The 17419-nt window shown below is 40.0% G+C and overlaps 1 protein-coding gene across 4 annotated transcripts; it reads left to right on the top strand.

The window, feature by feature from the left end:
• Positions 1-11081: 11081 nt before the first annotated feature.
• On the top strand, positions 11082-14814 carry LOC307145424 (HLA class II histocompatibility antigen, DP alpha 1 chain-like). 4 transcript variants are annotated; one of them, XM_079848540.1, is made up of 5 exons: positions 11082-11194; positions 12110-12182; positions 12973-13165; positions 13364-13648; positions 14205-14814. In XM_079848540.1, exons 3-5 carry the CDS (start codon positions 12997-12999, stop codon positions 14324-14326), a joined length of 576 nt encoding a protein of 191 aa, XP_079704666.1. In that variant the 5' UTR covers positions 11082-11194; positions 12110-12182; positions 12973-12996; the 3' UTR covers positions 14327-14814. The 4 variants fall into 4 exon arrangements, with proteins under 4 accessions (XP_079704666.1, XP_079704668.1, XP_079704667.1 ...); XM_079848542.1 differs by lacking the exon at positions 12110-12182 and adding an exon at positions 12009-12063 and having other exon boundaries at positions 11086-11194; XM_079848543.1 differs by having other exon boundaries at positions 11125-11194; positions 12009-12182.
• Positions 14815-17419: the final 2605 nt, after the last annotated feature.

Below are 17419 nucleotides of genomic sequence, written 5' to 3'. Positions count from 1 at the left end.
CCGTGGTTTGCCTCAGCCCTGTTAGTCTGTGTCTTTTTCTATTGTGTCTGTGTAACCAGTGTATTAGTATGGAAAGAGTGTGTGTTTATTCAAATGTGTTTTAGTTTACTTGAATGTGTTTGTAACTCAAAACCTTGTCAGTATAGCTCCAGGTTGCCTTTTTTTAACGTAATTACCCTGCTGCTTTAAATTAAACTTTGTATAAATAAATTTTTTGTATATTTTCATATCCACGTCTCTGCCTACCTTTATTAGAGAATCGAACCTGAGTGACCTAGTAATAGTAACTTGAGTGTTGTCCATATTTCCCGGGGCGAAATTCCCCGGGTGGCGTAGTCGAAATTCTTTCTACCTGTAATACCGCTCTTGTGCCACATCAGGAACATTGCTAAGATTAGATCTATGGTTTCCAGAAAAGAGATAGAGATGCTTGTTCATGCCTTTATTTCTACACGATTAGACTATTGTAATGTGCTGTACACTTGTTTGAATAAATCTTCTCTAGATCGACTGCAAGTTGTACAGAATGCAGCTGCTAGGCTTTTGACTAGGACCAGCAGGAGGTCACACATTACTCCTGTGCTGAAGGCCCTTCATTGGCTTCCTGTTGGTTTTAGAGTTCATTTTAAAATTTTGGTTATTACTTTCAGAGCCTTGCATGGTCAAGCTCCCTCCTACATCCAGGATCTTTTAAATATGCATACTCCTTGTCGGTCTCTGAGGTCTTCAGGCCAAGATCTTTTAACTGTTCCCAGAACACGTCTTAAAGGACAAGTTCGGTATTTTACACTTAAAGCCCTGTTTACAGATCGTTTCTGATGAAATAGAACGGTTGAGATAAAAATGTGGACACATGCTGCTGTCCCGAGAATTTTAGGTTTATTTCGCTTCTCCCCCCCCACCTACACAATGGCAGCCTATGGGCACTGGAACAATCCTTCCTAAAACGCATTAAACTTTCGATTACAAAGACGTGAAACTCACAGAGTGGTCAGGGGTGTTCAATTTGACATGTGTTTATAGGTGTATATGCATGGAAGTTTATAAGTATTTATAGGTGTATGCGTGTGTCAAGTTTATATGTAGCCTATATGCAAGTTATTCACAAGCATTCATTACTAACATAATATGTATTGGTATGGATTTCATATTAGTGTGCACGAGTATTTCATATATGTATTTTGAACATCTAAAAAATATATGCGAGTAATTTATAATTGTATGCACCTGTGTTATGTGGGTGATTCTTCAATTAGGGGAACTTTTATGTCCCCAGGTTATACATTCATGTTAAAAATACTATATTATAAAATAAATAGTTTAGTTATTTCAAATAAGATTCATTGCACCACCAAAAAATGTTATACACTAAAATCAGTATGATTTCCATTTTTAAAAATGTTTTCATCACTAATATTTGGCTACTCAGGCCTTGTCCCCAACCCAGACTTTAAACTTTATCTGCTCTGAAAATGTGATAAAATGTTATCAGTTCATTAAAAAAATCACAAAATATGTTTAAACAGTAACTTTAAAAGGCACTTGATGCATAATTCGGGTTCATGTCTGTGCAATTTGTGAATATTTTTAACAATTTAGTATTGTCCACAACAATACTGTCATTACCGCGACAGTCTACGATTACAACAAGGATATTTTTGAGGGTAAGACTTGTTTATGCTGTAACCATGGAAATGAAGACTAGCAGAGGAGCACATGTCAGCCATGAAAGAACAGTGATATTTGATGTCTGAAAAAGTAAGTAATTTAATCATGAATTCCTTCTGATCATGGAGTAGACTTATTCAGCGTCATTACCATAAATGCTGTGGCAGCAATATTTTGATAATTGTATATATATATATTTACATGATTTATGTGTATTTAAAGTTCTTTTTGTACTAGCTGTTGAGTGATGTTAGCAAATCCATGACCTAGCATCTTTTTTCCTGAAAAAAAATGAAAATGTCATTACCGCAACACATCATTACCAACACACAACTTGAGATATTAATGACAAGTGATGGTGGTAATGACATTTTCTGTGTCACTATCTATATCATATTATATGTTTATAAATTAAGTTAAAGAAGCATAATAGTGTGATTTTTAAGGGCTGGTCCAAATACCATTTTTTGAGCTTCGAAGCTTCGGTAGTAATGAACATTGAATATTCGAACCTTCGGAGAGAGGGTGCTGAACATATTCTTCTCTCTAATAAAGGCAGGAATCTCTATGTGTCGGTATGTCCGTTTGCATTTTTATTATTTCGAGAACCGTTCATCCAATCGACTTCACAAAGGAGTGCAGTGTCGCATTTGGTGCAATATAGATGGACATGCGAGACGCGACACGTTCAGAATTTTAGTAAACTACAGAACAGCGCGAGCGGAAGCGGCGCACCTCACGCAGGCCGGGCTTATATGCTCTGAGAACGGACACTGCACTAGTGATGTAAAACACACACACACACACACACACACACACACACACACACACACACACAGGTCTGTTAAATTAAGCAATACCTTTAAGGTTGTCTAATATTTTTCTGACTAACAAATTACTGATAAATAAACATGTTCAAGTTGATGGTTGTGTCATATTTATATACATATAAACTCAAATCTGTCCATTTCTTTCAACAACACTCACCAGAAGTAATTATTTAAGCCTTTAAATTTGCTTTATGTATCAATGCACTTTTCATTTATGTCATTACCAAAACACTATGTCATTACCAGAACAGTATGTCATTACCGCCACGTTGCTTAATTTACAGCAAACATACCTTTAAAACTGTTTTATGTTCAATCTTGAGGTGCTACATGAAAAGCCTAATGAAATACTCATCCACTTATTCAAAGAAAAAACATCTAAAATTAATTTTCCAGAAATTAAACAAAAGTGTGCTTTGATGAACACAGAAAAACACATTTTGATGGTAAGAACAAGAAAATATATGTAATTCGCTGAATGGAAACATTTTGTTTTTTATACGTATTGTTGAAGGTTAACAATGTTTGCAAGATAAATGAGTTTAAATGATCTCCTTGATACATTCTTTGCATTATGAGACTTTTTGATGTTGTGACGGGAATGACGTTTTGCAGTGCCAGTTGGCAAATAGATATAAAATACTCAAATTATATTTAAGTACAGTCGTGGCCATTATTATATCTTTACATCAAAGCATGTAAACATTATCTTGACATAATTCTAACAAAATTCAACCAAATTTCATTAATCAAAATGTAAGATGGCTAAATAGCCCCCAATTGAAGAATCATCCATGTATGCATTGATAAGCGAAGTTTGATTTAAATCCTACGTGGCCTCATACAATTGTCACTTTTCACACGCTCTCACTACACATCCATTTTCTCACGCAACTTACAGTACCTAAATGTATATTCCTCATACATAATATCAGCCAATCAGTGTTTTTCAACCGCGCAAAGGTCTATATAACAGCTGGAGAACCATTGTCACATAACAGTTACCTCAGGAAAGCCATTTAATGACCATGATAGGCTATATAGCACGTTATTTTGGCTAGAAAAAAGAGCTATAGAGAGTATTTTGCTAATTATGTGTAGGCCTACTATATTACATATTTATTATATTTTGTACTTATATCATTAAACACAGTTGTTATTATGATAAAAAAATGCATTATATTTAATTAAATTTTTTATTTTTATTACATTTTTACTGTCGACGGTGGGCCTCCTTTCCAATTTACTAGCGTTGTCATAGGAACGCTTCGGCTTTTGCCACCCGGAAGAACGTCTATTACTATTGTGACGTCATGGTGAATTGTCGTATTAGTTTTAGTGTTAGTTTTAGTCTTTTTTGTAATTTGGGTTATTTGTCAGGGGCAAGATTCAAAAAGGTCAGAAAAAGTATTGTGTAATAATAACTCAACAAAACATCATACAATTTTAGAAAAAAATTCACACCCCATTGAAATTCCTTTACCCCTTACAAAATCCACTCGCCGTACCAAAAATCTACACATTTTCTATACAGAATTCACACCCTATACAAATACCACAGCTGTACAATTTTCACACTATAGGCCTACTAAATTTACCCTATAGCCTACAGTCATTAGGCCTACTCATCTGGATTGAAGCAGCAAACATTCAGTTAAAGTAAAAAAATGCCATAATAACATTATTTAATATCTGAATCACAGCTTATATAGTGTTTTGACATCGACAACCACAACCAAAAAGTGCATTTTACCTCAAACTTACGACTAGTTAACTTTCTAAAGAAGGCGCAATCGCTTGTCGGGTCGACATCAACACACTGACAAAATTATATTCAGAATTTAAAATATTTTTATACCACTTTTTAATGTGTGATTGTGTAAAGGTGTTCACGAGATAGAGATACCAACCTTTCGCAAACTTGCTTTAAACGTCGAACGAACACTCATTCTCATGGAGACGCGGTGTGCACGGAGAGGAGGGGCTGTGTGTGTGTGTGTGTGTGTGTGTGTAGTTGTGTCCCAAAGTGAAGGCTGCGTCCCACTCCTTTGAAGGACACATCCTTCGAAGGACCCAGCCTACCCAGCCTTCCCAGCCGTTGAAGGACCCAGCCTACCCAGCCTTCCCAGCATTCGAAGGATGCTCCGAGTCTAGCCCTAGTAGGATTGTAAATGCCACCAGGTGTTCCCAATTATGCTGTCGCCTAGCAACGCTGCGATAGGAGAGCTGCCATCCTACGCGGCATTTATTAAAAATAAAAATGGAGCAAAATTTCGTCATTTTATTTTTTTTATTTTATGTTTTATTGGAGGAGATGGTGGGGATGTTTCATCCCCGGCGCCGCCGGGTGATGTATCTCCGGCTTTGTCAAGACCGTGGCCAGGTAAATTAAACTGGTTTGCTGCATCCCAATTCAGAAGTTGCGTCCTTAATTGCTGGAGTACACAAGTATTGGGTGTACTGTCATGTTATGATAGGCTACAAATACAAAATACACAATTACACATAAAGCTGTTCAAATGTTTAGTTATAGGCTACCTTACGAAGATGTGATTTTTATGGAGTTTATTCTCTTGATCATGGTGATCTTATTCAGGCATGTTTGCACGTGCTTTGTTTTAACGCAGTTGAAGCATAAAACACAAAACAATACATAAATACAGTGAAATATACCTCTTAAATAAATACAGTGTATTTAAATAAATATATATATATATATATATATATATATATATATATATATAATAAATGTAAATATATAATAAATGTATATATATATATATATATATATATATATATATATATATATATATTTGGTAGGCTACTCCCGCTCGCCTTCGGATGCAACCTTTAATATGGCACGCATCTGTATGTGATTCACAAATGCATTAACTATGAAGATGCTTTACAAATTAAATCCATCACATCTTGCAAATTATTGCAAATTGCCACTTTGCCTTCATATAGTCTTTAAAGAGACTAAATGAAACGAAAAGGCATTTGAAATCTAACAAAGAAAAAAGAGAAACAGAAAATGTGCATCTCATCAGCCCTGAGCCAAAACACCTTTTCATATTCAAATGTATTGACATGAGAACAAGCAGAGACTTGACCATGCGTTTAACATGTGCATGCAGTTCATTGGCTGTTAACAACAACAGAGTTCCTCATTGGCATTCAGCCTAACCGTTGTTGTACATACAATGCACTGGCCAGTACGGCTGTGACTGCAGGGCCAAATTAAAATAATCGTCTTTTGCAAAACGAACACCTTGACAACTAAGTTGTTCCAGAGACTATTCAAAGACCAGAAATAATACTGTATCATTTATATCCTTTTTAATATGATATAATTGTATTATAACTCAAATTATAATATACATTATGTTATAATCGCTAAGCAGGACATTAATTGGAGAAGTGTGACATTAATCCTTACAATTCGACTTCATTAGCCTGCTACCCAGTGCCAAAAGGGGAAAGGATGTCCTTTTATTTTTTGCCTTTACAAAAACATGACTATAAGTGTTGCACAGGTAATAGCAAACCAAATCATCCTTGACTGGGGTGCACCAACTAAAATTGAATCTGATCAGGGAAGTACATTTACAAGGAGGGTGTGAAATGCTAAACGTCAGGCAGAAGTACCACAGCCTTTTGCAGGTCACAAGAGATCTGCACTAACTAAATGTGTGAACGACACCATAAAACAGCAAATGCTAAGCAGGCAACACCGAAACAGGTAAACCAATTTCTGCCCACAGTTCTGTCTGTAATGAGAGCAACTTGAAATAAAGCCATGGGCATCACCCATTGGAACTCATGACACTATGAGTGATAAAATCTCTGATTAATCCAGAAAATTTCCCCAGCAGAACTAGGGTCTCTAATGCTCATGACACAGCAGACTGTGAAGGCTCAACTGCAAGAGCAGCTTTAGGTGTCACACACTGCACTGAAACAACAGCAATAATTCAGACCTGGCCAATGCAACTCGGTTTCATGTGACAACTGGAATTGAAATAACAATAGACATGATAATGGAGCAAGTAAAAGAATTCCACATGTCTGAATTTGAAGCTGATGAAAACATCAGAATTAACTGTGCAACTGTGTTCTCTCTGCATTTGTTCCCTATCAGTCGGTCACTTCAGACCTACGTCGTGACCGACGAATAGGAATCTCGCTAGAGAGGCCATTCTACTTCGAGTGAAAATAAACAAGCCAATGCACATTGGCGTGCAATCAGCTGTTCAGCCTCGCAGCGTGGGTATATAATGAGCAGAAGGTGCGATTGCACTTCAGCTTTTTGCTTCGGAGCCAAACACTTCGATGCATTTCTACCAAGAGTGTGAAAATTACAAGCCTTTCTGGACCATTCCATCCCCATGCGGGCGTCACAACACAGCAGAGCGAGCGGTCTTTTTCTCTCTCTCTCCCTTTCTGTTTCCTTGTTTTCTTTGAGCAAACAAAAAGGCTGTTTTAACAGCTGGTAAGGTGCGCCGGTGAGAGCGCTCAAAAGCTGTTTTTACAGCTGGTAAGAACAACCAGTGAGAGAGAGACAGCGCATAGACCAGGTGCACATTTCTGTCTGTGTTCGCGGTGGCCGTTCCCCTGCGTGCTTCAGCACCAGTGAGAGCAGTCCCTAAAAGATAGAATGCATCTTTTTAAAGATGACTTTCTATCTATGTGTTTCTGGATGCGGTAGTTACCTGGGTTCACGGGATGGTCACGATCGCTGCCTTGTGTGTCTGGGCCTCGAACAAGCTGAGGCAGCTTACATAGAGTCATGTAACCATTGTGGGAAGATGACCATCGCGGAGCTGCGGTCGAGACTCTCGTTCCTGCAAAGGGGCGGAGTCCCCGTGCCTCTGCCTCGATCCAAACCTCCCAGAGGGTTACTTCGGGCAGTGACACTGGAGACCTGAGGATCACGGTGAGCGTGCTAGGAACCCTCATCCCTCTCACGCTCTGCAGCCAGTTGAGCCACCAACGGAACATGCTGGACCACCCTTGAGGTTGTACTAGTCATTTCCTTTGGTGCTCCCCGCAACAATCAGATGTCGATTGCTGCTTTGGAGGGTGGGTCAGACTTCTCTACGGATGACGACTCGTCGCCACTGCCTCCTTCGGGTGTGTCAGTGGTACCCGAGTCGGACCCGGAGATGCTGGCCATGCTTTCCCGGCCACTGACAGGATCGGGCTCGTGTTACTGGACGATTGGTATCTCGGGGTGGCGTGCGCTGGCTCTCAGCAACCCACCCTAGTGCCTTTCTTCCTGGAAGTGCATGAGGAGCTCACTGGGACGTGGACGGCACCTTTTACTGCCAGAAACCGTCTCGGTGGCTCCTCCTCCCTCACCACCCTTGATGGCGGGGCAGCTAAGGAATACACGTGTATCCCGCCAGTGGAGCTGGGCGTTGCATGCAGCTGTGACCTAACTCCACTTGGCGCGGAGAACTGTGTCTTCCTTCTCGGGCCTGTAGGTACTTGTTGGACCTATCCGGCAAGGCTTACAAGGCCTGTGGGGAAGCTGCCTCTGCCATGCACGCCATGGCGTTGCTGCAGGTCCATCAGGCCAAGGCACTGAAGGTCCTGCATGAGGGTGGTCATGATCCCCAAGTTCTCCAGGAACTTCGTACCGCGACGGACCTTCCGCTTCGTGCGACGAAGGTCACCGCGCGGTCGGTGGGTCTTGCTATGTCCACCCTGGTGGTCCAGGAACGCCATCTCTGGCCGACATGAGGGAGACCGACAAGCTCTGGTTCCTTAACTCCCTCGTGTCCCAGACCGGCCTCTTCGCAACATGGTCGAGAACTTCGCCAAGCAGTTCTCGGCTGTACAAAAGCAGACACAGGCCATTATGCACATCCTGCCATGGCGGTCAGCTGCTGCCTCCACCCCACCGCCCGCAGCCCCTCAGTCTGCTTGTCGCCGGGGGCGTCCTCCTGCGTCTGCCCCTGCTCCCGTGCCGCAGCAGCAGCCTCCACCTAAAAGCCATCGTGGAGCCAGTCTCAGGCAGGCCGCTCTGTCCGTCCAGGTCCCTGCCAAGAAGGGCGGCATAGCCAGGGGTAAGCGGCCCTAGGACAGGGACCCAGAGATGGATAGGACTGCTCTCCAGGAGATGGTGACCGCACCGGAAGAGGGCCGAGTGGAAAATCTTCTGTTCCCTTTTATTTGTGTTCGCCTCTGGCCTTAAAACCAGCAGTACCCACATTTTTTAAATAAAAGAGCAGTTTCTTTCATCTCTGGGTCCGAAGAGGGCCTGGAGAGCAGTGGGGGGAGAGAATCCTCACCACTCTCATCCACCTCTCCATCGCCAGTGGGCAGCAGTGTGTGGTTCGAGAATGCAACCAAGCCACCTCCTGCCCCGTGGAACCAGATAAGTGTTGCACAGCACAGTTAGACCCCGCTATGGGCCACCTCCCAGAGAGAGCCTCCCGAGCCGCATCCCTGTGTTCCACCACACTGCCCCACTCTGGGTACGCCTACGGTCCCTTTGATCCCGCTTGTACGGTCTCTGCGAGCCTGGTTAGCGCTCCCCAGTCCGTCTCGCTTGCTCATTCGGACCATCAGGCTCTGCTATGCGATTCAGTTCACCTGGCGTCCCCCCAAGTTTCGGGCCATCCACTACAGTCCCTAGGGTACTACAGTCCCTACTTCATTGTACCCAAGAAAGGCGGTGGGTTACGACCGATCTTGGACCTGCGAGTTTTGAATCGGAGTCTCCACAAACTACCGTTCAAAATGCTCACGCAAAAACGCATTTTCGAATGCATCTGTACCCCGAGATTGGTTTGCAGCGATCGACCTGAAGGACGCATACTTTCTCGATTCTTCCTCGACACAGGCCATTTCTGCGCTTTGTGTTTGAGGGTCGAGCATATCAGTACAAGGTCCTGCCCTTCGGGCTGTCCCTGTCTCCCCGTGTCTTCACGAAAATCACGGAGAGGGCTCTTGTTCCCATGAGAGAACAGGGTGTCTCGACGACTGGCTCATACTAACACACTCTCGAGATCAGTTATGCAAACACAGGGACCTCGTACTCAGGCACCTCAGCCAGCTGGGCCTTCAGGTCAACTGGGAAAAAAGCAAACTCGCCCCCGTGCAGAGGATCTCTTTTCTCGGTATGGAGTTGGATTCGGTCGCACAGACAGCGCGTCTCACAGAGTAACGCGCTCAGTCGGTGCTGAACTGCTTGAACACGTTCAAAGGCAGGACGGCGGTCCCACTGAAATTCTTTCAGAGGCTCCTGGGGCATATGGCAGCGGCAGCAGCGGTAACCCCGCTCGGTGTGCTTCATATGAGAACGCTTCAGCACTGGCTTCACAGCTGAGTCCCGAGATAGGCGCGGCATCACACCGGCGTGCCGCCAGACCTTCAGCCCATGGTCAGACCCCTCGTCCCTGCGAGTCCCCTTGGAACAGGTGTCCAGGCACACTGTGGTATTCACAGATGCCTCCGCCACCGGCTGGGGTGCCACGTACAACGGGCATGCCGTGTCAGGGGTGTGGACGGGCCGCCAACTGCATTGGCACATCAACTGCCTCGAGTTGCTAGTATGTCTCGCTCTGAGCCGCTTGAAAAGGCAGCTACAGGGCAGGGACGTGCTGGTCCTTATGGACAACACTGCGACCGTTGTGTACATCAACCGACAAGGTGGTCTACACTCCTGTCACATATCGCAACTCGCCAGCAATCTCCTCCTCTGGATTCAGAAGCATCTGGAGTCGCTTCGAGCCATGTATGTCCCCGGTGTGCTCAACTGTGTGGCTTACGAGCTATTACGAGCTGTGCTTCCGGGAAAATGGCATTTCAGCTGATCTAGAGAGAGTTCGGGGAGGCTCAGTTAGAGCTGTTTGCCTCCTCAGAGACCTCCCACTGCCAGCTGTTTTACTCCCTGACCGAGGGAACACTCAGCACGGACACACTGGCACACAGCTGGCCCCAGGGCCTCCGCAAATATGCGTTTCCCTCTTGCAGACTCTGTGCAATGTCAGGGAGTACGAGGAGCAGGTCCTTCTGATGGCTCCCTATTGGCCCACCTGGACCTGGTTCCCAGAACTCATGCTCCTGAGTTCTTCTGACTCAGAGACGGGGCACCATATGGCACCCACTTCCGGACCTCTGGAGACTTCATGTCTGGTCATTGGAAGGGACACAGAGGTTCTAGGTGACTTACCCCCAGAGGTACTTAACACCATCACTTCTGCATGGGCGTCGTCCACGAGACGTGTGTACGCCTTGAAGTGGAACCTGTTCGTCGAGTGGTTTTCTTCTCGCCGAGAAGACCCCCGAAGATGTTCGATAGGGTCCGTGCTTTCCTTCTTGCAGCAAGGGCTGGAGCGAAGGCTGTCTCCATCCACCCTCAAAGTACATGCATAAATATTATTCATAGATTTATGAAATACAGATATCAAAATGCAAAGTAGAATACAATATAGTAAATAAACCTACTTCTTAAGACTGAAATAGAGCATCATTTTAACTAGATACAGTGATGTCAGAGTAGGGCTCAGTTTCTGATTGGATGCTGTGATTGGGAGGCTTCTACATGACCAGGTATCAGCAGCTCTACCTGTTATTCACTCCAGGACTGTTTGATATGGCATTTGCTCTACTCACTTCTGAATGAACAACGGAGATGTATGGTGTCCTGCTTATGCTCACTGTTATTGTGAGAACTGAGACTCAAGGTAAGTCAGAAAACTGTCTATTAAAATTATGATTTATTAAGTTAAAGTAGATAAGCAAGTATGATCATGAGGAAAATTAAATTCCCAAAATATGTTTAAACTGGTACCCAAAACCTGTCAGCAGAGTATTGTCTGATACCCAAAATTAGCTTAACTTTATTTTGTCTGATATCTAAACAACAGCCTTCTATCAGCCTAAGAGGCATGAAGCCATGGGGAAGAGAAGAAAGCAGAAGACTAACTAGTTTTAGTTGTCTGTTTCAATGGTCAGTCAAACATTGTCTGACCAGCATAAATTCAAGTGTTTGTATACCAAAGCAATGAAAAATGCTTCACAACATCATGTGGCATTAAAACATTGAAATTGAGACATTCTCTTATCTCTAACTTGTTTGTTAAGACAACACAGTACACAACATAAGATTAAACAGTAATGGAAAAAATATAAAATGACTGATAAATTAATGAATCAGTGAAATTAGTAAAACATGGACATTGGATTAAAAATGTATTATAAATGATTATATAATTAAATGGAATAATTAAATAGTTGGATATAAAAAAAGAAAACAACACAAATGTATACATCTCTCTTGAAACTATTCACAAAGGTTGCTAGATCCTTCAATATAATATAATATCTATTGAATACCACTTTTTTAGGGTTGAGAATCAATTACTATGTTGTTTTAAATCGTTTTTTCTTTAAATACTATCACTGTACTCATTGCACATTAGATAAAGTTCATCCTTTTTTATTCATCCATACTGTTAATCCACTCTGGCTAATATCATCACACTTGATCTGTTTCAGATGTGTACAGGGATTTTGGATTTTTTGGATGTTCTGAAACAGCGAAAGAAGTTTTGTATGGATTTATTGTTTATTTTTCATTTTATTGTTTATTTTTACAGGGACAATGCACAATTAAAAGTAATTGCACCAGAATTAGCTAATAGCTAGTTTACATCTGCTGTCCCTGGGCAGGTAAACAAATAAAATAACATACATTACATATAGGCTACACCACATAAAACATCACAATACATAGACTACAGGTCCAGGAATATAAAATTTAAAACAAATAATGTACAGTCACGCAGTCATTAGTGGTTGCAGATCTGTTGTGATAGTAGCCCGTACTTAAGCTTATTTTTAAAAATTGAGAAGCTATTGAGGCTTCGAATGTTTGTAGGTAAGGAATTCCACAACCCCACTACTCTAACTGAAAAAGCTTTTTGCCCAAAGGCTGATTTTCTGTACTGCGGTACCAAATCTCCCCTGGCCGATGCTCTAGTCCTACCTGCACTTCCGTTATGGGTCACGCATCCCTGAAGAGGGGGTGGAGCAAGATTATGAATAATTTTATACATCAGGCACACATCAGCATAAAATACAAAATTATAAAAACTTAAAAAATTTAACCTTTTCAAAATAGTACAGTGATGGTAGTCCCTTGGTTTTTTATCTAACACTTTCATGATTTGTTTATGAAGGGAGTACACGGGCTTAAGTGTAGTTGCATCTGCTTGTGACCAAGTTGTTATACAATACGACAAGTGAGGGAGAATCAGAGTATGTACTAAAAGAAGTGCAGCTGATTCAGAGAGCTGGTGCCTGATGTTTTTAAAATTATTCAAATTGAATTTAACATTATTTATAACCCTTTTTACTTGCTTTTTAAAAGACAGGTGTTGGTCTATGATTATTCCTAAATATTTAACATGTGTCACAAATTTGATTGCTTCACCATTAAATATGATATCTGGATTCACAGAGTTTTGGATCTGATGGAGAGGAAATGTACCATCTAGACTTCATTAGAAAAAGAGGAGTACCGACAGCACCTGACTTTGCAGATCCTATCAGCTATTCTGAAGCTTATGATGCTGGTGTTGGTCTAATAGAGCTCTGCAAACATAACTTAGACGCAGACATTAAAGTTTACAAACCCTCGGACGAACAACTAGGTAAGACAAACATTGTATATAATTATTTTTTTTTTTTACATTATGGATATATAATAGATCTATAATAATCTGATGTTTACATTTTTGGAGATGTGCAAAGAAATTAGCTGCTGAAATTACAAATATAATCAAGTTGTGGTCCAAGATAAAATGTCCACTGAGGTTCCAAAACCAGCGTCTATTTCTGTATGTTCACAGACATCCCAGATACTTCCATCTATTCAAAAGATGACGTGGTGCAGGATGTTGAGAACAACCTCATCTGTCACGTGACTGGATTCTTCCCTCCACCTGTCAATGTGTCATGGACTAAAAACAATCTGATTTTGACAGAAGGCATGAGTCTAAGCCAGTACCGCAGAAAAAATGACGGCACCTTCAACATTTTTTCTACTCTGAAGTTCACGCCAAAAGAGGGAGACATTTACAGCTGCACTGTGAACCACAAATCCATTCCAGGCCAACCTCAAACCAAAACATGGGGTGAGGCACTGCTTCATGTAGATTCAGTGGATGTACGGTTCTAATTGTTCCCAAATTCTTTGCTTTAGATCAACTAATATATTATAACAGACATCATCTTAAACAATTTAGGGCAAACATGACATATCCTAAAAAACTAACTTCTTGAGAAGTTGATTGAAAATATTATGTTGTCACGTTTTGGTTTTGTTTCATGTCTGTCATGTGATCCTGCCAAGTGTTCCTCATATGAATGTGTCATGTTGTCATTGATTAATTGTTAATTAAGTCGATGTTCATGTTTTGTTTTGAGTTTCATGCCATGCCTTTGTTTTATGTTTGATCACGTTTTGTAAATAAACTGCACTTGGGTTCTCTACAAGCTTGCCTTCAGTGGACTTACATTACATATGTAGGCATTAATCATAAACATAGTGTTATTAATACAGTTCATTGGTCATATCTAGGAAAAATTAGGAAGAAAGTGTAAAATTCTAAAAATGTCACTTTACAGTAAACATGAAATATGTTTTTACATTCTGTGGCATATGCATCATCATGTGCTTGTGTATTTCAGAAGTGGACGTTGCCCTCCCCAGTGTTGGTCCAGCTGTGTTCTGTGGAGTGAGTCTGACTCTGGGACTGCTGGGAGTCGCTGCTGGAACTTTCCTTCTCATTAAAGGGAACAACTGCAACTGAAAGCAGTTAACCTGATTTAAAAATGAACACATTCTTATTTTGTGAATCAGACTTTTTTGTACTTTTAATTAACTTTCTCCTCCAATGAAAGCTCTGTAAATTAAGCTTTTTGATACTAAAAACAATAATTTTGTGAGACATTGAACATGACAAATAATGTTCAAATTTGGTTGGGGTCCTAGTCAACTTATTGTTCCGACACAGCTTGATTTTCTTTCAGTTGTTCAAATATTTGTTCAAATATAATGAATGATCCAAATTGTTTGTTTTTTTTTCTGTCAGAAGTCAAGAAGGCAATGCCATGCATTTATTAGATCACTAAAAAAGTGGATCTCACCTTCACCTGATAATAATAAAAATATAATTCATCCTTCAGTTCATGGTTTTCATAAAACAAGAGTTCATGTTCTACATTACGGATGTTTTATAGAAAAGTTAATGTCAACAGACTCTGACATTAAACAAAATTAAACACTGAAATGACACCGGACAAACAGTATTCTTTTATTGCACATTTACCTTTGACCATTTAATACTGACTCACATTCTATTCATTTCTATGTCTTCAACACTTACTTAAAGTTTATTTGCCAAATTATCTGTAATTGGTTAAAGATGATGAAGATAGTCTTTTATTATAATTTTTGCCTTTATTGGACCGAAAAGTGGAAGAGAGACAGGGTGTAATGGGAGGATAAACTAGATCAAATGAAGATTTTAAACTCGGGTTTCTCAAAGCATTGCTGTGCTATATGTCAGACTGATGCCCAAAAGGCTTTCTCTCTGACAATGATTATGAAAAACCAAAATGCACATAAAACCCCCAAAAATCCTTAGACACACACGTGCAGACCTTATGAACTATATTTAAGATTATATAAATTGTATAGGCTTTATTTCAGGTGAATGATGTCCAACCTTACACCTAAAGTTAACCCTCACAAAAACCTGTGCACATCATTAGATTTAAAGAGTAACATCATCTGGACCGTTTATTGGCCTTTTTAGGGAGGACACATAAAATGTTAAACAGTTTCTATGATATTTCACTAATCCAAAAATCACAAATCCTTCTTACATCCTACAGTTTATTTTTGTGTTTGTAGTTTTCTGACAGGTTTTGTCAAATGAAAGCAGTGTCTTGAAATATTCTTATTTATTTATTTTTATTACAGGGACAGTGCATATTAAACGTACAGTATGAGACGGTGTAATGAAGCGTGTGTTACTACATCCAACAACCGAACATTTTAACTTACCCTCTCGTAACTTCTGCATCTTTTAGCTTGGACTACAAAATTGCAGCGAGAAATAAAAATGGCGGATTGCTCGAAGTGTTGGGCTGGAAGTCAATGTCCTTATTTGGCAGTTCCGCTGCAAATACTGTGACGTAATAGTTCACAAAACGTCATAGATAACAGAAAAATCGGAACAGGTTGAAAAATAAGGCCAAAACAGAATATAAAGATATCAACGAAGCACCTGAAGAGAACAATTTCAACTTTTCTGTACTTCTAAACACTCCAAATATACAACAAAATGCATTTGAGGGCTAAAAAAGTGGATTTAGCATGATATGTCCCCTTTAAAGGGCTTTGTCAAAGATACTATAGATAAGATTACAATTTTGAAGGCCATTTCAAATATAATTTGTATATATTTAATGAAATTAATGACAGTAACAGGGATGACAGGACACACATTCTTCAGCATACACTGCACATATTTGTATAAATAATATTGTAAAGTTTTACCCTTTTAAATAGCATTTAAATGTTTTGCACTCACTTTGTATAGATGTATTAGTGAAGCACATTACATTTCTAAGAGATCTAATGTTTTAATTGTATTATAATTAGACCCATGTGCCTGTCCATCTGTTTGTCTGTGTGAGTATGCCCCCTCACAGAACTTAAAATATACAGATCTGGTTCAATTATTAGGCAAGAACAATGATCAGATCTTGGTCTTCCTATGATCATCTGAAGACCAAGATCTTGATGCTAAAAGTTGGTTACACTTTCTTGAACATGATAATCATTTTATACATTTGGATTATTGAAATGAATAATATGTTATTGCAATCAAGTCTTTTCTTTTAGTGGCAACTTAAGTGGCAGTATTGCAAATTTATTTGGCATTATTGTAATAACAAGACACTTCAAAAGACCTCAAACAACAACAAAAATTCTAAACTTTGATAAAAAATACTGATTTAATATATTTTGAAATGTTTAAATATATAAATTCATCACAAAAGCTGATATAAGAGCAGTAAGTCACATCCAGAAAAATAAATGGATCACTATGGGGCCTCTGCTGGAAGTATATGGTAATTACACTTTCTGGCTTAAACTATATTATCTGCAAAAATTCTAACCAGCCGATGGCAAAATTATGCATCTAACACCTATATCAATATCCAGAAACAACTCATATTTAATTTTGATCATCATTAATGTTTTTTTTATATATATATAAAAATGTAATATTTCATATGCATGCTAATGGTGTAGTTGAAGAATTTTGTAGTAAATAGGTACAAAAGTACTTCAAATCTTAGACTTCTTTTTATTTTATTCAAAAATTAAAAAGCTGATATAAGAGCAGTAAGTCACATCCAGATTTACATCCTTGTAATTTTTTTTTATTCAAAAATTAAAAAGCAGAATCATTAAACACCAAAGGTTAACATTCTTGTTTAAAATCAACCACAACAGGTCAAGTACACATCAAGCCAATAAAGTGCCCATGCACAGCTCATTTACCCCTTGTAAATTTTATAGAAAGAATTAGTTTTTATAATTAAAACTAACGATGAGAGACAAAGCACAGTTCAGTCTATATGCAAACCATGCAGATTATGAGCAGGGCTGCAGGTGCAGTGTTAGCGCCCCCTGGCTGTGGAGCTGTAGCAAGCGGAGAAATTCCTCTGGCATGGAGTGAATACCAATTTTGGGTCCTATGTTGTCAAAATAGTGATGTGGAACAATCTGCTTTTCCAGATTGATGTCAAACGGCCAGAATCCATAAACGTGCACATGATCACACAGCTCTAGTGCAACATTAATCAGCATAAAACCTGTGGAGAGG

The sequence above is a fragment of the Squalius cephalus genome (assembly GCF_949319135.1).
Source record: "Squalius cephalus genome assembly, chromosome: 18".
Classification (NCBI taxonomy): Eukaryota; Metazoa; Chordata; class Actinopteri; order Cypriniformes; family Leuciscidae; genus Squalius; species Squalius cephalus.
Note: the sequence above shows the minus strand (reverse complement) of the source record. Positions and strands in the feature narration are given on the sequence as shown.